Source organism: Mizuhopecten yessoensis, unplaced genomic scaffold (assembly GCF_002113885.1).
Source record: "Mizuhopecten yessoensis strain PY_sf001 unplaced genomic scaffold, ASM211388v2 scaffold2681, whole genome shotgun sequence".
Lineage (NCBI taxonomy): Eukaryota > Metazoa > Mollusca > Bivalvia > Pectinida > Pectinidae > Mizuhopecten > Mizuhopecten yessoensis.
The window spans coordinates 191,901-214,639 of record NW_018404667.1 but is presented as its reverse complement, the minus strand read 5'-3'; the positions used below and the strand labels follow the sequence as shown (position 1 = coordinate 214,639).

Below are 22,739 nucleotides of genomic sequence, written 5' to 3'. Positions count from 1 at the left end.
ATGGACGCCAAAAAATAAAGATTAATTAGCACCTGCATGACTCTAACCATTCACCAATAACACAGAGTCCGGCGGAGGGGACTATAAATGGTGTCCCGTGTAGGAGGGTCGAACCTGCACGTAAAAAATCCCTCTGTGTATTGTCGAAAGAGTAGGCGCGTTAACGCCGACACAGAGGATAGGGATAGATTAGATAACATTTATTCACGACAATTCGACGGAGTTCCAAAATATAGGAACAAAACAAAACACAAAATAGAGTAGGATATAAGTAAAGGACAGCCTGGATACGGTACGCCCTCCTCCTAGACCAACGCCATGATATGATACAAACGGTGATCTCCCCATCCTTTTTTATGTAATAAAAAATCCAATAAGACACTTAGCCTATAAGCCCAACAACTTATATACCCCCATAGACCATCTACTAACAACCATTTTTTTTTTTTTTTTTTCATTTTATTTCTTAAAAAGACATACACCAAAGAATTAAGGGTAAATATCTGCATACACCATAGGGACCCCTCGGATAATCTCAAACTCCGGCCAAGTCTGACAAGGAAACAAAGTACTGTACCTAACGGAAACAGAGACGTTTCTCTACTGTCGGGCACAACCGGCAGTAAGAGACCCGAGGTACATAACACATATAATATATATACCTCCCCATAAGGACAGGAATATATGCAATAAATACACTTTAAAAATAAACAAATATTTTCATTTCTTATGTACATATATTCATTAATATAAGCCACATTGGCTAGTTTCGAATCCCCTCAACGACACAAATACATTGGTAAGAATCAACAACCAAAACTACATCATCCGGCACGATAAAACATTTCGGACCAAGGAGATAAGGAAAGAATAGAATAGACGACACCAACCCAGAACACTTGTGTTGATTTCTGTCGTAGGTTTTTAACATCATATTTTGTATTAATTAGCAGGGTATGACTTTCTTTTAAAACACGATAAATTAAAGTCATATTGATACCCAGAGAGGAAAAATATAAAACACAGTTGCAGTTTTTGGCCTTGAGACATTGATTCTTACTGAAAAATTTCATGGTTTTTACTTCGTTTGGTAACACCTCCGTACTCATTCAATATTGCCTCCTAATTGTGTCGGTCACAACCTCCAACATTTCGTTACATTATCTTGCCCGGAGTAACCTGTTTTTTTTCCTCTTTCATATCTACTCCCATTTTCTTAAATAACAGCTTATTGATTTCAAAAATACTTTCGGTTCATATTACGAACAAAACGAAACATAAGCAATTCCAAACACCTGAACAGTTGTAGAAATAAAATGATAATTGAGTGAGAAATAAGTAGACATGAATGTTCGACTACATGTAGAAAATACCGGACATTTTAAAAACTATGATGTTCGGTTGTTTGACAATAAAAGGAGCAAAATTCAGTTATATTCTACAGACTGTGCCTAGGTATTTGCAGTCTATACCAACGATGTTGATTTGTAACTCACAGACGGAGATGCATATATTGTAATTAACCTCAACAAACATAACACATGTGTAGTTGTAACCTCAACAAACATTACACACGCGTAGTTAACCTCAACAAACATTACACATGTGTAGTTAACCTCAACAAACATTCCACATGTGAAGTTGTAACCTCAACAAACATTACACATGTGTAGTTGTAACGTTGACAAACATTGCACATGTGTAGTTGGAACCTCACCAAACATTACACGTGTGTAGTTGTAACATCAACAAACATTACACATGTGTAGTTGTAACATCAACAAACATTGCACATGTGTAGTTGTAACATCAACAAACATAACACATGTGCAGTTAACCTTGACAAACATTACATATGTGTAGTTGTAACATCAACAATCATTACAATTGTGTAGTTAACCTTGACAAACATTACACATGTGCAGTTATAAATAACATCAACAAACATTATACATGTGTAGTTAACCTCAACAAACATTACACATGTGTAGTATGCATATATTGAAAATGGCCCATACTGGATTAATTTGTTAACTTTTTACTTTAAGCATGATTTTACTGTATAAGAAAATAGTTTTTATCTCTGTATTGAAGTTACTCACTGTTTTAAATGTTGATAGCCACATCTAGCCATTCCTAGAATGTCAGCCTTTAATGTCATAGTACACTCATTATATGCATTTAAACAATGTTTTATATAGGTTTGTTACCTATATAAGATTATACAAGAACATGTATTGTATGTTTCTCGATCATCAGATTTTCAGATTCCTAGAATATAATTGTTGACCGTATTCAATACAAGTAATATATATATATATATATATATATATATTTCCGGTCATAATATGAAAAAGGAATACTGCATGCAGGGCATTTTCGTTACTCCTGTCTGTCATACTATGAGTCCCGGCAAGCGCATGGACGTATATTGTCATTCACCCTTGTACGAAATCTCCTCAACAGAAATTGAAAAACAAATGCCATACAAAAATCAGAATCAATTAGTAAAATAAACTGCTGAAAATAGCAAGCAGTGTTAAACAGAAAATGGTTTTTTTTGTTCAGTAAAACCCGAAAAGAGATGTCCAAATCTAGGTTCTTGAAAGGACACTTCAAGAAACGATTGTGAAAACGGCGCCTGATCATCCATTAACGACCCGGACTTCATTTGTCCAATCAGTCCAAAATATTTAAAAAAGAAATGGCTTAGTTCTGTGCATTCTTGGTCACTTATATTGCTAAGTAAATTACTTCCAAGGTCACTTTTGATAGCAATGAACAGGTCATACACTTTGTTTGATCTGTATTCATTTTTGCCCAGATTCCGTTCCTCTGTCATTCAAATATGAAGATATCATTTAATTCCTTTTTATAATTATCTTAAAGTGTAACAAGTATTTTATTGTTTATGTATTTCTTCGAATCCTTACACCCATACACGGTCTTATAAAGACAGAGTAGACAAAATATAATCACCGTAGGTGTTCTTAGTGTAAAACAAATCAGCATCGAAAGACCAGGATTCATATTTGTATGCAATCGCTCTTATCAACTGCGCTACTTAGTCAACGAAATAGTGCTTGTCGAAATGCGCTACAGTATTTCAGCAGGATTTGAAAAGGACAGGGCCGTGAACAAAAAAAAAAGGGTTATGTTTGTGTATAAAAAAAAGGATTTATCTTACCGGTTTCCGTTAACAGTAAATTGTCAGTAACAGTAAACACAGTCCGATATGGATGGCAGTAAACATAGTTTTGGATGTACAAACACAATTCAGATTGTCATTATGTTACCTATGCAATGACAAACATATCTATTGCTTTTTAAGTCTTTGGTTTGTATTATATTGTCAAGGAGTTAATTAGTATCATACATGTCTTTAAGTTTCAATAATTTCCCTATCAAGGATTATCAATTCGTTCATTGTGGTACAAATCCAAAAAATAAATATTTGTCAATTGACCTTTACTACTTGTAACTGTATTTCTTATCGCCGATTAAAACTAACAAAACAAAGGGTAAATTCATAGGCCTCTTACAGAAGTGAACGGCATTGTTCAGATGGAAACTGGTCAGTGCATTTGGAACATTATTTTTAAATTAGTTATTACAAAATTCTGAATGATGGCAGTAACATTAAATGTCATAATAGTTTGGTGGCTAGATTTGGGTGATAGGTTAAGCAATGTCACTGTATGTGTACACACGTTTAATGCGCACATGGTGTGCTGACTTCATCTTTTTTTCTGCCTATAATAATTATTTCTAAGAATGTTATGAGTTTCAATCATTAAAGATAAATCTGGTCTACAACAGAAAGCAGGTTTGATTATCAGAATGCACAAACGTATAGGGCATTGTCTTTTGTTTAACCAACAAATTTAGTAAAACTTATGGATTATGCTTCCAAAAAGGCCTTCGGAACTGCAGAACAACAAATGTGTTATATTTACACCTATGAATCTTTGAACTTTAATTAATTAGAATCTGACCTTGGACACTAGAACCCTAAAACCGTATGCAACACAACGTCTTGCCTTTCTGCATATTTCTTTAAAATTGTATAGAGCTATCTTTTGCATTTTATCCTATACGAACATATTAAACTAAAACTGCATAAAAATGCTGATTTTGACTTTTGACATTAAAATGACACTGTACCTGTACCTCGACCTGCGTGTAGATACCTAAATCCCAATTCAGGTATGGGAGACATCGCCCAGGATTGTATACTGATATTTTGAGGGAGTCAGGCGTGATGGCCTGGACCATTAATTATGGTACAACTTTAATTTATAACCCATTAAATGGTTGCTTATTTATATTAAAAAAAGCTATGTGAAAATTGATTTAAATAGAGATTACCTGCCCATCGGTTTTTTTTCTGACGAACCACGGCCAACATGTTTATACAAATCAACCTGTCAATTGCAAAGACTTATCAATATTAAATGAAGCGTTATGCAGAGTACTGCCTATACTGTTCTGTATAACGTAATTTACATATACACCACACGTGCATATACACTATATATGCATGCAGTACCAAAGAGTTAGTAAATATGATGAGTATTTAAACCGATGGGACATGCTACAAATATTAAATTGTATAGGTAGCCATAATTGCTGCGCAGTCATTGCAGAGTAATTTTCTCTCCAAAGAAACCGCCTAATAGTGTTCTGTAATTTAAGATAAGCCTTTAAGAGGTACACGTTCTTATTTTACTTCCTGATAGGAAGTTATAACTTTTTAGAATCCGCCTTGGAGATTGAAGACTTGGAGACTTTAGGTGGTTACATTTTGTCTACGATTTAATATTTTAGTCCGGATGAATGTATTTATATAAGTAGTTCTGTTTATGCCTAGTGCCCATAAATCCGGGATTTGTTTGTATACGATTTATTCCAAGTAATTGAATTTAAAAAGACACACGGGCACTTCTAAATTCACAGTAAATGTTTTTTTTATTTTTTATTTCTGATAAAAGCGAAATAGTTTTGAACAAACCGCAGCACTGAGTAGTGATTCGATTGTTTAACCACACAGAAGTACGATTTACATTTACTACCCCAAACATTGCGGTAAACGACGTTATCACAGTTTATTTATATTGTTCAAGCTAACGATGTAACTGAAACACTTGTTTACGGTTGGGTGATGAAGCCAAACAGGTTATTGTACAGTTTGAATTGATGATGTTTCAGCAAAAATCTACACCAATATTTTCAGGATATACTACGACGTCATAACATATAACGCGACGTAATGTTTTATAAGAGCGATAACCGTTTTTCGTACCTGCCATAGCAATGTCATAGAGATTGAACAATATGCTCTTAAATACCACCGATATAGAATAGCATATTACTATGCATTTTTAATATTATAAATAAGTCATTTACTTCAGATGTAATACAGATAAACATCTTCAACATAATTGCACCTGTTTAGACTAAAGAACAGTATACACGTTTTTTTCAATAAATGATCCTGATTGTTTTTGATAATGGGCCGACTTTAACATCTCTTTGCAGGCTGACAGATATTTGTTTAAAGTTCCTTGTCATAACAACTTCATTAATTTCCGTTGCCGTTAACTAGAGAAATACAAAGTTGTTTACAAACTATTTTTTTTGGCAATGCCATTTTGACGATACTTTGGTAAACGACAAAAGGAACACGGTGCCGCGGGAAAATTGGTTTTGTTGTAAATTTTAATTTCTTCCAACTTATGCACTATAATGAGTCTGTAAACTACAATACTTGCTCTATGAGCATTCACATATTGACTCGGTCATATTGGAATGGGCTGTCAATGGCATACATGGCGGTCAATGGATTACATGGCGGTCTTCTATGGCACATGGTTGTCAATGGCACATGGTTGACAATGGCACACATGGTTGTCAATGATACATGGCTGACAATGACATACATGGCCGTCAATGACACACATGACTGTCAATGATACATGGCTGACAATGACACACATGGTTGTCAATGGCATACATGGCTGACAATGGCATACATGGCTGACATTGGCATACATGACTGTCAATGACATATCAATGGCAAACATGGATATCAGTGTCACACATGTGTGTCAATGGCACACATTGCTGTCGACGGAAAACATGGTTGTCAACGGCACATGGATATCAATGACATACATCGGTGTCAATGACACTCATGGCTATTGATTGCATGCATGGCTATCAATGGCACATGTGGCTATCAGTGACACGCATGACTCAATTATGCATACATGTCGATCGCATACATGGCTGTTAATGCACACATGGCTGTCAATGACACATGGGTATCAATGGCTGTCAATTGCATATATATTTGACTCAAACATGCATGTCAATGCCACAATTGACTGACAGATGGGTATCAATGGCTGTCAATGGCATATATATATGTTACTCAAACATGCATGTCAATGCCACAATTGAATGACACATGGGTATCATTGGCTGTCAATGGCATATAGATATATATATGACTCAAACATGCATGCCAATGCCATAATTGACTGACACATTAAAAATTAAGCATGTATACAAATGTCCTATTTCACAAAGCATATCACTTAACCTGACGACTAATAACCTTGTCCTGGAAGGTACGTGGTCATTGGCCTCTTGTTAAATGCTGGAATTGAAATATCGATGATAACATATTTAAAGGTCTGGAAACCATTAAAATGCACAAGAAGGGTGTGTAAACTACGTCGCATTACCTGTTCTGTAATAATCGCTCGCGTTATTGAGTTTGCCTCGGCATGTGGTCTGTAAACAAAAATTACCGTGTTATATGATAGACTTCAAGGTCGCTAATGCACTCTTATATGAAAGACCCACCGTCTTTAATGTAATGCCCGTCGAAACTAATTATCATATTTGTTAGACATATCAGGATGGTATGATCGCGTTACTGTCTGGCATTAGGTTTTACCGAGATCGTCAAGTGCGTGCATATACCTCAGAGCACCCACAGACGTATATATAGTGAAGAAGAGAGCTCTGAATAAAGACAACCTTTTAAGAGGTCCACGTTATTATTTTGCTTCCTGTTAGGACTTCCGGTTAGCGCCTGATAAGACTTGCTCCCGTAGGCTCCTGGCAAATTTTGTGTTTTTCACGAGTATACGTATTTACCAACGCTGGCGTAATTTCGTATATCAGAGGACAGAATTTTAGCCGTTGGGCGAGATGTCTACATTTGTTGTTGTTGTTGTGATGAAGTGACATCTGTAAAAGTTCTATATCATTCATTGAGCAAAATGTTTGATGCAACCCGTATCGTCTCTCAGACAACTCCTTCATAACTATAGGACCATTTTCAACAGAATCTGTACGCCCCTTTTTAACGGTGTTATGACCCTTTGTTGCAAAAAATCCTTGTCCTGACAACTTTTTCTAATCTTATGGGTTTATAGATATTGTAACTGCCCCCTGTTGTTGTGCGTCCAAGCAATAAGTTTTTTATTCTGACTCTTTAAAAGGAGTAATGGACCTTCATTGGACATTCCTTGTCCTGACAACTTCTAATGATCTATTAGGTCGTTTCCAAAAAAAAAAGATTATAGATATGGCAATTGCCACACGTTGCCCGTCTAAGTGGCATTGTTTTCATGATAACTCTTTTGAACTTGTTCTGTCCCCTAAACTGCTGGGCCTATTTCAATGAAAGTTTACAGATATAGTTATTACCCCCTGATTTTGTGCATTCGGGACATATTTTTTTTTCATTTCGACTTATTTTAAGGAGTTGTGGCCCTTTTTAAAAATATCTGTCCTGACAGCTCTTCCTAAACTACTTAGACGATTTCAGCAAAACTGGTTCATCATGGCTAACACTATTTGGTATGCAAGTATGTTTTGGCATGGGTAGATAGTACATGAATTATATCAGTGACCTATATACTGTAATACGTGTACAATTCAGTAAATACAGAAATTGTCAATTGCGTGAGACTTTAAATTGCTTTGCAATGCTTTGTCTTAGTTAGCCTTTTGCTTACAGTTCTGGTTTATATAGGATCGGCGGGTATTAGTTAGCCTTTGGCTTACAGTTCTAGTTAGTCATGAATTGTGATACATAGCTAAAGCAAATTATAAGAGAATATGCCAACAGCTTGTATTTCAGTTATAATGAAATTGTATTGGAAGCAAAGACACGGCTGGACTGTACAACAAAGAGATATATTTTACCGAGGATCTGAACACAATGTGCAATGATATGCTGGTAAAATATTGCTTCCAAAATAGTGGACGGGATTTCAAGGAAATAAGACTCCATGGGAACGTCATTCATATAGATTGATATTTGATCAGTTCATTAATAATGATGCTTGCGAGATTGCAACCTATGCTGATTCACGAAACACGGGTATACATTTGAGTTGACTTAAGGCTATTTCTACAGCGATTTTCTGACGTCAAAACATACCTATTGCTATTCTATTGAAATTATTCAAATGTTTAACTTCTTATCTTTAAGGATTCGGACACTGAACTGGAGCAGTCTGAAATTAAGTAATGGCGACAGGAGAGTCAACACAATCAAGTGATCAGGTTAGGGATACCTCAGTAAATTAAACAGTTGTAGAGAAAGAATATTTAAACTTCAGGCACTGTGTACAGCCTCGGGGAATAGTTTATCATTAAGGGTCAATGCGATGGCTATTTCCGTCGTCGTCCTTGTATTTAATGACTTTTAACTAGACTTATCCAGAATGATTACAAAATTGCAACTATATTAGTCAACATGGTTTTAAAATCATTAAATTTAGACTTAAATTGTAATCCTCAATAACATGTGTAAGTGTTCTATTAATGCTGCCAATTTTTGTAATATATAGATTGTTAGAAAAAATGCACAGGTTGTTTATGCCTGCCAACTTATCATCTTAATAGAAGCTGAATGAGATCAAACTAAAATTGAAGGAAATGCCAACTGTCTAAATAGATGGTGTATTTTAAAACACGGATCACGTATGCGGTTTCATGGGAGATGTTACACACTGAAATATATGACATTGCATAAAAAGGCAACAAGAACAAAATAATACTGCAAATGATTATCAGAAACATAATATATTTATACGAGTTCGTGATCCCATCAACAGAAGTGATCATCCCCACGCCGTTAAAGGTAATGTAACCCAAGAACATGATCAACGCATGACAGGTTTTTTACGAGTCAGCTCACTCGCCCAAACACTCCGGTCTCACCAATATTACTCTTGACCACTTATTTGGACAGGACGTACAACTTCAGTCGACAAAAACAACTCTTCTCATAAAGTCCACGGCTATATGAGTGTGTACAGTAATTTTTAACTTTTTTTAACTTATGGGTTAACATATTTTCCCGACAACCAATAGCTTCGCAGACGACAGAAATGTTGTACCGATAACACACTAGGTCACGAAAGCAAAACTTACCTATGTGAATAATGCCGTGGTAAACAGATGCGTAAACGGTACCTACATAATTCACAAGAACACAAAACTCAGAGGCGCATTATTTTATACAGTAACGCGAGTCATTTTGCGAACTTACTTTTGATCAACAAGGTTAGTTCATGACGCACATCTGTGTAACGAAAGCTAGTGGTTAATTTGAAAAATAAGAGCTTCCAGTATGAAAGTAAGGATGCATTTTCTTTTGGATTTAAGAATCAATAAAACCATTATTTAAGGTTTGTTGATATTAAACATAGAAGATAGAATAATTTCATTTATTTTTACCTGTAACGTGATGAACTATTAATATATCGATATCACCCGCAGTCGCAATTTTTGTTTACCGTGCGTTTTAACTGGGTCCTGACTTTCTGAAACCTGTCTGAGTTAATGATGTATAACATAATGCTGTACGTAACTTTACATCAATAACAAATGAGTGAGAAATGTACATTAACACTAATAACTCCATTTATCTAAAAGCAACACTAGTAACATGCACATGACTGTTCCTGTAGCAAAATATATATTTATTATAAATGTACGTCTTTCAAAACTTTTTCATTTTTAATTCTAAATATTGCATTTCTGCACTTAAAGACAAACATTTAATCAACAATCAGAAGAAGGGTTTACATGTTTCGTTGATTTTAATGTTTGGTGATAATGTGTATCAATTACAATGCTCCGAACATAGTATTGGCAACATACATAAAGGTAGGAATACTTCTTTGAATATTTACTCGGAATAATTACTTAACGGTTACGAAAGGAAGCATTTTATCTGAGGATAAACTATTTTGTACACCTGTGCATTTAATTCAAGCTAGTGTGAAAATGTTTTTTTTTTTATTCCCAAATCCAGGAAACACGAGGTTTTCAAGCAAAGAAAGTATTTCAACACATGTTGACTAAATGTAAATTGATCAAAATAAGCTACATTAAAATATCACACATATTACCATGTTTTAACCATACATATGAGTTGCAAAACATTAAATACTCACTTTGCTTACATGTATAACGGAATGCAAGAAATAAAGATTCGTTTAAGTGTAGCGCCAATAAGCAACATATGCATATTAAATTGAATTGTATACTGATAGAAACATTATAAATGATTTCAGCCCTTGACTTCATACTCTTGGGCATTTGCTACCGTTATGGAAACAAACATAAGACCTTTGGAGAAATAATCCTTTATCTCTGTAGTATGTATCCAGAACTTGTCAATAATATATTTTATTTGATACACAAGAACAATTGTCCCTGTTATACAATCAACATATATATAAATCAACATGCGTCACTAGTATTTAAATAATACTGTGAACAGGAACATTAACAATGTGATAGAGGCGAATACGTGCTACCAGTAGATACTTAAATTTTGTACTCCGTAATAATTGCTTAAGTTTTCATTATATGATTAACAGTGTTATTATTCTACACAAAAATATGTGTTACCAGCGTGTTGTGTAATAATGAACACTGAAACACTATAATCAACATGTCATTGAGTACTTACACGGAAACAAGTGTTGCCAGTACATAATCAAATTATGTACGGAGGACCTTGCCTTACCAGTATATAATTAATACTGTACATAGAAACACGTGTTAGCTCATATAATCAAACATACGAGAAGACCTATACAAACTAGTCGGCAGGTTGAAGGTAGAGTTTCCATTGTTTTTCATTACTATGCTTACAGACAGGAACCATGTCTTCATCTATACCACTACACAATGCCGTTCGTCGGAGAAATCTCGATCAAGTACAGGAGCTGGTCATGTCTGGGGCGGACCTTGGGGCCAGGGATGGTAAAGGACAGACCCCTTTGATGTGTGCCATAGCTTCAGACTGTAGACTGGCCGCTGATTTTATTGCCAAAAAGATGACTTTCCAGGACCTGAATGTGGTAGACAATGATGGTTACAATGTGTTTCATATGATGGCTTTCTTTGACTGTCGGTGGTCACAGATGATGCAGGACATATCTGATGTGTGTCCGACTTTATTTCGACAGAAGGACAGAGCTGGACAAAGACCAATAAATATTGCAAGTGTTAGAAGTCGATATGTTTACAGAATTCTCGGTAAGTTCACTAAGTGATATCTATATGTTTACCATCATCTATTTACATATTATGTATACAGGACCAAGCCCATAACTAAAAACAGTTATTAGTGGCGTTTCAGTGTTAACCATTGTTTCATAGCCATTACATTCTATAAAAATCATGATAAGAAGAGTCCGCTAAACTTACCAAGAAGGTTTATTGAAATTGATGCCATGTGATGACGAGCTAAATCGATACATTTGTGTATTTAATTGATTTATAATAAACATCTTGAATAACGTTTTGTTATCGTCTGTCGACCGATTTGCGACTGGAAGTTATAAAAACAGTCCTTCCTCAACATTCTCATGTTAAACAAAAAGACAAAAAAGGAAAACTGTCCAAAGGTTTTGAAATTATAACAAATTGCCCAATTTAAATTATGAGATCGTCTAAGTCACCTCGCTTATCAAAGGCGTATTGGTACTGAGGTAGACACAACAAAGACTAACGTTTTATTTTACTTGCTATGATATATTTAACAAACATGTATCTTGGGATTAGAAAATGTTGGAAAAATTATCAACTTTCACCGAAAGCATTTACAATTGTTCTCAACATATTCTGAACTTCGTTATGTATGCCACCGCAGTACATGCACATATACTGATTATTTCTTCTTAAAGCATCACATTGTTTTTAATTTCAAGAGTAATATTCAATTGATATATTTTGTTTATCTAATTAAAGTATCCATCTAAATCAATATTTAGAATAATAAGACTGATAGGTCTTAATGCGGTTCAACTATCTTTTGTATCAGATTTTGACAGTTTATGTGAATATCATTTTTGAAACTGAGGTATCTTTGAAATGAACGGAACCGATACATCTTGCAATGACAGCCAGTTATCTCCGATATTTTTATTACTAATAGGTGTGCATGTAATTGTAGTATGAAAAAAAAGTTGAATAAAAAAATAAAAAAAATAAAATATATATATATATACTAATAGTTGTATATAACAGCAATGCTGAATGACATTTACGGTTACCCTATACTAGTTGTGTCTCCTTTTACCGGTGACCATACCTTATTAACATACTCCTCGTGTTTGATTAATTAAACATTACTTAAACAACTTTGCTCGTTCTGTTTACTGACCTCGTAGCAAAATTCCTGAAATTTAGACAGAAATTGGCTTATCGAGTTTATTCGTGCGTCTTCTATTCAGAGGAAATCAAGGACTTCAGTAGTATCGGGTGTTATTACATCCGGCAGTTGAATGATTATATTCCGTCGCTTCCTGTTCTTGACGCTTAGATAATTTCTCCGAATAGCATACCCGTGAAGTTTTGCTATCAAGCAACACATTGATACCCGGTCAAATGCTGTGCTTAAATTCAGGAATATGTAGTCTAATTATTCCAATATGTCCAATGATTAAGCTCTATATAAAGCTGCTTTACCTTTGACACAGACGAGAGGGAGACGATAACTAAGATTATGATAACCATTATGCTCCTGCTGTCGATATTGAAATGAAAAGAACAAATATGTGAAACCGTTATAACAGCTTTAATTAACACCTGAGGCATATTGTAGCCACACAGAATGCTATAGTCATATAAGTTTATGTCAATATTCTTAAATTAAATATCAGTAATGATAACTCACTTTCCAATAAAACACTCTGATAATATGACCTTTTTACTCAAGTTTATAAACATATATTGATACGAACAACATATGGCAGCTATCGTTTACGATGCGTTTTTACCTATTTTCATATTCACCTACGCCTCGCTTAAAATTCTTCTAGCAACGACTTTTTATGCAATTATACTTGGCAGACACATTCGCATATGCGTTCTGCACAAGTGCAAACACTATAGCATGTCGCGACACACGTTCCTCGACACTGATCAATTTCCAACGTCACTCTTGAATTTAAACACAGACTAAACATGGTGGATAAACCGAACTCTATTCCAATATGGATCTTTGTCTAAGTCGGCATTTTTTTTTTATCCGGACTCCCGTCTTACTTGTAGAGCGGTCTCGTGTTCTCGGAACCACTCCACATAAATGCATAAAATTACCGTCAGAGCAATTATTACGTATACTAACACATTGAAATATTCTTTTGTATGTAACATGTTAAATGTAAGTACAAGTCAGGTGTTCTGACATTGAATGATACGGAATATACTCATCTTAAGAATTTTTTTTTCTTTTCTTAGTTTAACCGCATGTTATGTCACTTAATCATTACATGATTGTTTATAGATCAATATCAGCAATACAATCCACATTTAAATTATAATGTATCAGTATCAAAAAGCTGATGGTTAAGCAGACTGTCTACAATCCGAAACTTTTTACAAACTGGTCAGGTAGTAAGGTTCCAAGTAGTGTCCGTTTTAGACTGTACTATCAAATACAGAATACTTTGCACACTGTTAAATTATACGATATTGGTGTTTTTTTTAGAACAATTCGAGAGAGAACAGCAGAAAAAGCAGCAGCAGCAATATACGACAGGAATAGCTGAAAATGAAGAACACCCTTGTAACATTACTATTACTGTCGTTGGTCATAAAGGGGTTGGCAAGTCATGTTTCGTCCGACAACTCAAAAAGGAAAATATCCCAGAAGGCGGACCTGGCTCGACGGATACCGCTGATGTATTTGTAAATTATGTTGGCTACAACCCGAACACAGGATTCCGACAACAACTTAATGATGATGGGGAAGTCGAGACTGGTCGTCAGCGATTAAAACGGCTCATTGATCAACACCGGAAAGAGCAAAATATCGCTGTTAAACCGTCTGCAGATACATCAGATCGACTTCCTGGACAAAAAGAAGGGTCTGCCAGTCCACCAACTCCACCAACGGTGGATGCGTCGGTGTTGCCAGCCAGAAACAAGACTGATAAAGGTACAGAAACATTGAAAAAGGGCTTTTGTAAATACTATAATCTTCAAGGAAGATGTTCAGCAAAGTACCAATCGCCTACCGCTTAAACGCCTGTCACTCTATTAAAACAGGGTAGCATCAATATATGAGAACGGATTACGTAGTAGTCATATTGATAGTCACACGTTTACCTTGTGTATGTCAAACATGACATATATAACCTGTGCGCTATTCCGTCACTGAGGTAATCATTTCAGGTATCAGAAACCAACAAAAATTATAGTAAAAGTCAGATTCCTTAGTCATTTAACACAGTAAACGTAGCAAACCTACGTTATACCAACGAGTGACATGATTTGTAGCATATTTTAAACGTCCGGCTCATAAACATGATAATTTAAAAAAAAAATTACAATAAATATTGCGTTTTCCATTTTAAACAAAATATGTCATACATTTTTATTCTGATTTGATCAGTGTACGGAGCTGTGGAGGATATTAATATATAAATAGTTACAACTTCATACCTGTATTACAAAACCTCATTTTCAATATTTCATGAAAATGTCTCTTTTTAGAAGAAGTTCAACAAGAGACGGTACCTCAAGAACAAAGAAGAAAACAAGTTTCCACTTCAGAAAATACAATTCAAAAGAAAATACCAATGGAACAGAAGAAGGTTATACAGGCGGTAATGCGCACCAAATTAGATTGTGACGGTGCAGAAGAGGTGAAGGGCTACGTCACAATATATGACTTTGGGGGAGAGAAGGTGTTCTATAACACTCATCACTGTTTTATGTCAAGCAACATGGTCTTCGTCCTGGTGTTCGACGTGGCTATGTGCTTAGATCCAAGCCGAGCAGAAGATGGTTACGGTACTAGTTAAACACCTTTTTTATTATTCAAAGTGTATTTGAAAAACACGCCTTTGTTTTACTTACTTGCACATGTTATGGAACTCATAAAGGCCAGCAAGTATAACTATTGTGTGACGTTCCGATAACTAGTACGATATTAAGTATATGACATTCAAGATGGCTCCAACACATGTATTAGTGAATATGACAAATTGAGTTTATGAATTGGTTGAAAACACCGAGACACAAGTAACGAAGGGAGGTGGATTTATGTTGCATACGCTGTCCGAGCCTACGACAGCAAATCGATTAGCCTACTATGAATTGTGTTAATGTATACATGAATAAGAAAGGTACATATATCATTATATATTAAAAACGTTACGTTGTGGTCTAAATGTATTAGAGTCGTTACAAGTTTGCTGTATGTTTCAGTTATCAAAGGTACACGCCTGTACGTCCCCTGTTAAAAACGTTTCTTTGGGGTGTTTTTTTTACAGAAAGAATCGAGTTCTGGCTGAGGTCTATCGCTACGTATGCTATTGACAGAGCAGCACATGGTAAAGGATGCCCTCCTATCATCCTCGTGGGATCTCATTTGGACCTTCTTTCTCGGAATGTAAGTATTTTAAAGAACAAATATCACATATGTGGATATTGAAAATACATGTGTTGACATTATATGTCTTATATGGCGTCTGCGTTAAACTTTAAAAGAGGTTTTATACTTATTTTCATTATAAAATTCAAAATATAGTTTTTTTGATGTAGGATTCGAATAACGAATCGGTCACACATTTATACCATATCATTATTCTCTATTGTCACCAAAATCATGCACAGTTAAGTTTGGGATGAAGGAATCGAATATCGTGTACTGCTCTTAGTAACGCAATGAAATGTACATTCTTTCAGATCATATGCAACAAAGTCAGTAACACATTTTTTTCACGTGTGTGTCAAATTTCCCTATCACCAGAACTCTTCACTTGAGGATATATCTAAAAGCGTTTAACAATGTTTAAGACTCTCTCCAGATACAATCAAATGTATCATAATCGATTTGAAATTCAAGGACAATTTTTTTTTAACAACAGGAGAATGGCGATTCGGTTATTAAAGCAGTCTTAATATTTCCAAAATAAAAGGGCGATGTTTCGTCATCTCACCACAAGTGTTTAAATACGAATGAAAAAATAACACTTTACATGTAACAAACGCCTCTGTAATGCTGTATACCTCGATACCTTTCTATTTACATATAAACTGGGGAACATCTGCATTTTATTCAGAACTTAAACGTCATACAAAATTGTATATCTTGCAACTCTGCAGAATTGCAAAATCATAAAGTATTAAATAACTCATTAAAACAGCATTAGGTCACGGCCGCCCATGTTGTGAGTAAGTTAGACCATTTCGTTCGTTCTGTCATTGAAGAAAAAAGTATATGTTTTGTGTCTTTATCTGAATTAAATCTGTGTGTATATCAAAGATTAATGCTACTATTAATATAACTGCAGACGGAAACATATTTGATGAAAAAATACAAATTATTGTATTTCACGCAGAAAGAAGAACAGAACAGGTTATTTACCTCAGTGCTAGAAAAGCTGTACAAGAAACCTGAACTACGTGAAATTATAGAAACCCACGTCCAGGAAATGTTCCCCATAGCAGATCTGAATGATTCTACTAAACATGCAGATGTGTACCAGCGGGTGTGGACCAAGATTATAGAGATTGCCCCACTCCAATCTCAATGGATGAAGCCTGTACCTGCAAGATGGGTTGCCTTGGAATACGAGCTGGTGAGACTGAAGAACTCAGGCATGGCTATGTTGACGTATGCCAAATTGTTGGGAATCAACAAGAAGTTAGCAGTGCCTTTAGTAGAAGATGACATCAGAGAATTTCTATGGTAAGTAGCAATCAGTAGCATTCATTTTATCAGATATGCTTCTTTAATTTTGTACTTTTTCAAACAGATACTATTCTTTTGCAGGAAACTCAAGTTTTTCGGATCATTCCTGTGCTTTGATCTTCATAGCAAGAGACCGTTCATCATTTTGCAACCACAGTGGATAATAAATGCATTCAAATCCATCATCACCGATCCAAGGTTCATTACAGAACTAACAATCAAGCAAAAACTTGAGTGGACAGCATATGAAAAATCTGGTGTTTTACCAGTAACATTTATCAGGCAACTTTGGGGACGACACGAGGAATTTCGATTCCTTGAAAAGGCAAAATATCTGTATATTGCATTGGAAACTCTCGGTTTACTGTCCAAACCACTGTCTGTAGACGCAGAGGTGAATTACTTCATAGTGCCTAGCATTCTTCAAAATGCAGATCCCAAGATAATTTGTCCAGTTCTTGATGATCCTGACACGGTCAAAACTGTCACTCTTTGCCTCAAGTTCGATAATCCTTTCATCCCCCAGGCCGTCTGGGACAAGATGATTGCAGCCTGTATCCACAGGTTTCAGCGACTTGAAGAGCCCGATCTTGATGGTTCAAAGTTCATCCAACGAGGATTTGCCTGCCTGTCTGTGGATTGTCTGTGGAACATGATCATCAACTGTTGCAAAGATAGCATGAAGGTTACTATGTTCAAAAAGGATACTGATCACTCAGTTCCAACAGGAACTGGGATTAACCTCCTCAATATTTTAAAATTTCTTCTCCAAAGGATTCTGGAGTTGAATCACCAAAGCCATCTAGGATACCGTTTCTACCTCCACAATGACTTCCGGTTCGCAGCAGATGACAAGATGGCGAAGGTTGAGGACCTGCAACAAGTACAGCGCCTGCAATGCTACGGTTCAAATGAATCTAGATGGATAGACAGAAACGACCTCTACATCTGGTTCATAAACCAAAATCAGAAGGTATACAGACTACGCATTTTTATAACAATATTAGATATGCTTCAATAACACAACAAAGCAAATAATAGTCCAATGCACAATGATCATAGTTACTTACCAGCTATTTCTTCTTGTCCAGAAATATTTGTCATTTACAAGTTTTAGTTCTTATTGCTGCTTTACTTTCTTTTGTAAATGTTTTCTTTTATGCTGTAAATTACTAAATATTGTTTCATAAATGTATGTATTGTTGTTTTAGATTATGCTATATTAGCATGTATTCTGTACATTTTTAAGTTTTTGCCATATTGGCATATATGTACATTATACTGAAACGTTTTTTATTATTGTATCTTATATATTGTATAGTCCAACTAGTAAGTTAGGTTACCGTCAGAAGAGACGACATTTACGATCAATCGCCACCTTTTGCAATTGCAGCCCTTTATCGACAAAAGTAATACAAAGTTATAAACATGTTAGAACTACTTAATTATTTACTAAAAATATCAAGAAGTCTTCTTAATGTGTATCTAAATCTTGCTCTCAGTAAAAGTATGATGCAGTGTGTTTACAACTGTGAATTCTGAACTTCAAAAGAAGAAACATATACATTTACTAGCTCTTTTTCATTAAGGTTACAATATTAAGTTAGCATTCGTGTTGAAACTTCATATACAGAGCAGATGTTAAGGTTCATATGTCAATATTGTTACTTGTCATTGTTTTAACGTCGCCGGGCGTCAAACAAAATATTGCAACCTTTGAAAAACTAATCTGTTTAATAGCTGTTCTTGCCGTATTTCCTTACAGGTAACTATACCAGAGATATAGTGTATACTATTTTTTACTCTAGAAATGTACCGTCTCAATCGTGACGTCATTTGAGTGTGTTTATTGCAACTAAGGATATTTTCTACGAATACATTATTAAGCAAATATAAGGGGCACAAAATTGACTCTCATGCGTTTTTTTGCGAATCTACGGCAAAACCCTTAGTATCTTACTATAAAAATGATTCATATATTATGTTACCTGCGAACGTATTGTAGTTATATGCATGTTTTCCCCAATCCATTGTCCATCAAAATGTACGGCTTGTTCGCTTGTTTTACAGACACAACGGACTCACATGCGTCAAGTTGGTAAGTCGATGTTCCTCAACATACACACTTCATAGTATGACATTTATGAGGTGTGTTAATTTAATTTTATTTCATTCATTTGAATTATAATAACATCTTGTTTAATGATGGGTTGTGTTGTGAATCCATACAGTATGAAAAGTATAAAATGTTTCTTGAAAAGTTAAGACCTTCTATTCAAACTGGTTATGCAGTTGATGAAAAGTTATACAGCCATACCATAATTAGTTATTTTGCTTAACAAATTCAACCAGTGCATCAATTTAAACTAATATTACGTCCTTTACAGCCAATCGTATACTTCATTTTCATTTTTTGACTATCAGAATAATGCATTTGATTTAGAATAGGCTATCACAAGTAGCTTTGAATTAATTCCCACTAACACTGAACTGTTATTGTGCAGTCAGCATTATACGGTAAATATATAGTATATGTGTTTGTTAGTTTATGTTTAAACCATGTTATGTTGATGGTGTAATATATATTACAGACTTGACAAAGGCTTTACCAGATAGAAAGCTATCGTTTAAAGAGATTGGTAGAGTCTCGAAATATATCGGCAGTACATACCAAACGTTCTTTGCCGAATTGGATTGTCCAGTCGCGCTAGTGGAGCAGGAGATGGAAGAGCACCGCCACCTCTCATTTAGATCTCGCATAGCAAAGATATTCGTTCACTACCTCAGAACGAAGGCGGATACTGGATTCCTGGCTATAGCAGATGCAATGTCGCGACATCGAATGGACCCCTCCATGCTCATGGACATTCTGGACTCCAACAGGAATGTGATGTTTATAGGTACGTAATGCTTCAGTCTCACTGTTTGTATCTGGAACCTATCACTCTCTTTTCGTCGTTAATTATTATTCTGAAAAGGTTTTGTTATATATCATTCCGTCAATGACATACCTCTTCCTTAGACATATCGTCATTGTTCCAGGGGTTTCGCTTTCTTAGGTTCTCTACACCTTTAGCTATTTGATTGGTGTCAGGTTTAAAAAAACTTGACCAGTCGATTGGTTGGTACTTTGAAAATTACAGAGGAGCGCCTTCTGGATACAAAGCCCTTCAACTTCACCGTTACATTGCCGCACAATTAATTTGATGTAATCCAAATGATCGGCTTGTACAATATGGCTTCGATTTTGTCATAATATAGTACAGGGGTGAGGAGAACGTAAGTCAGCCACAATAATTGCAATGATACCCTAAACTTTGTGTCGTATGTTGTTTGTTTACATTTACATCTTCATTTCTCTCTTGATTTTTTTTTTTTCAAATTTGTGCATCTATGCTTTTCTCTTTTTTCTGTTGCTGTTTTAAATTTCTTTCTTGGACTCTCGATAGACGAGTTTCAATCAGTGTTGTTTTCTTTGCATGTTTTTCTGTATTTATTAGACGAGACATTGCCGGCTGAATGGTTAAAGAAGTGTTTGTCTGGCGATGATGTTCTGATCATCGCTGATCATGTAGACATCAAGTCATATTTCAACCTGTTCCTCGAACTTGGAGTCACGCCCAAAACAGTGGATGAGTTTGACGTCAACTACAGAAACAAGAAAATTCGAGCGAAGATCACCGCTTTACTGGAAGCTTTCATTAAAGAGACCAATCCCCGCCCAACTGTAAATGCAATTCTCCTGGCGATGCAGGAATGTGACATGGACACACAATCCCTTACTGCAGCACTTAAACCTGCATAGGTACTGTTATTTGTTCTTTTCGAAGGTATGCTTAAACTATCGTGTTAACGTTTAATCGAAACATAGGTGATATTAATGTCTTCTAAACAGTATGCATGTTTTCCAGATCAGATGCTACAACATTTTAAACTGACTACTGGTACACGCCTAACTTTCTAGGGAATATGGTTCAACGTTTATTTAAAATGTTTACACCGTTTTCCTGTTGCTTCATTGCATTCCTGTTATTGTTAACATTTAACATTAGAGAATACTATGGAATTTATACAAAAATGTCTTAGTTATATTATGTTTGTTTGTTATTTCCTAAGGTGCATTAAAGGTGCATTACACCAATAGTATAACCCATGTGGTTACATTTCACAGTGTGACACGTAACTCGAATATGCGTATAACCACGACAGTACTTGAACCGGCAATATGATTATTAATGACGTCCTGAGCAATATCGAGACTGCGAATGGACAAAATAAGTCTACTTACTTCGAATATTGTCGTTACCATCACGTGTCAGAGTAGCCTAAATTTCAAAAGGAAACGCAATTCTAGTTGACATTAATTATAATAGGAATAATTGCATTGCATTTGAAAATCCGTATCGGTATATCTTGATTATACTATCGCAGATATCTGTTTCACTTGCTCCGCTCTGCGTTGTATAATCATAATACACCACCGCAAATCTCAAAACGCTGTAGTGTAACCAAACCATTGTTGTAAAAAATACCTTTCATAATTTTTGATTGTATTTCCATTGTAGGTTAAGGACTCAAGCATGGTTCTAATACCGGATAACTGATGTATGTAACCTTATAGATGATGGTCTGCTCTGTTTTTCGCGGACTGGTCCTTGTGTGGTTTTTTCTCTCGGCGCAGTTTTAGAATATAATGGAAAAAGACATTTTCCGAAGGACCACTACGTGTACAATTTAATAAAAAAATCATTTCATCAAAGTCAATATTCTATGTTTATTTTATTTCAATGGGCGATTAGTGACGTGTTGTACAGAAACCATCGGATCGAATTTCAAATTCTATTATGTAGATAGCAAAAAGCATTAATTTTGTTAAATACTGATTACGATTGTCGTATGCATTTAATGTGACATTAGGTGTTGAGAACATAAATGATATTTATATTTGCTGTAAATATGATGAAAGTTTGACAAAAATGTTTATTAGCCACAGATGTATATATATATATATATGTATGGTGGTAGCATGCTATAACACACAAACAAATGTTTACCGTTATGTTATAGCAGATATATATATGTATACAGGATACATATTTATTAGAGATGTTACCACAGGTTACGCTTACTGTAGATACAGGCTTCACAACTAGGTTGTTTACTGTGTTATTCATCTGTAACAGTGATGCAACTACTCAGTTGTATTCATTTGAAAGTTCAATGTATCACAATGTATTTTATTCCTTGACATATTTTTTAAACGCGATGATATTATACAGAAAATACGACAAGTATGCTTCAGTTAAGCATGCTTCAATGACAAACATCAAATAATATGAAAGTGTTTTCTAAAAATATCACACCAAGCATATTTTTTATTCAATGTTAACGTTATTTTTGGTAAAAAGTATTTCACAACTATACTTCAACTCCAAAACGATTAGTTTAACAAAGATTGTTATATAATGAACATATCAAAAAAATAGTA

The 22,739-nt window shown here is 35.1% G+C and overlaps 1 protein-coding gene across 4 annotated transcripts in view; it reads left to right on the top strand.

Moving 5' to 3' along the window:
- Window positions 1–22,238, top strand: part of LOC110446360 — a 36,939-nt gene extending 14,701 nt beyond the window's left edge. For 3 of the 4 annotated variants that reach the window (XM_021491476.1, XM_021491475.1, XM_021491477.1), the window contains exons 2-12: window positions 8,513–8,586; window positions 11,196–11,580; window positions 14,039–14,488; window positions 15,046–15,345; window positions 15,828–15,946; window positions 16,899–17,248; window positions 17,333–18,224; window positions 19,322–19,349; window positions 19,843–20,151; window positions 20,752–21,056; window positions 21,817–22,238. In XM_021491476.1, coding sequence (XP_021347151.1) covers window positions 8,551–8,586; window positions 11,196–11,580; window positions 14,039–14,488; window positions 15,046–15,345; window positions 15,828–15,946; window positions 16,899–17,248; window positions 17,333–18,224; window positions 19,322–19,349; window positions 19,843–20,151; window positions 20,752–21,056 — 3,174 coding nt within the window. In that variant the 5' untranslated portion in view covers window positions 8,513–8,550 and the 3' untranslated portion in view covers window positions 21,817–22,238. The remainder of the gene's footprint in view (window positions 1–8,512; window positions 8,587–11,195; window positions 11,581–14,038; window positions 14,489–15,045; window positions 15,346–15,827; window positions 15,947–16,898; window positions 17,249–17,332; window positions 18,225–19,321; window positions 19,350–19,842; window positions 20,152–20,751; window positions 21,057–21,816) is intronic. The other variant, XM_021491478.1, reaches the window with a different exon arrangement.
- The last annotated feature ends 501 nt before the right edge of the window (window positions 22,239–22,739 follow it).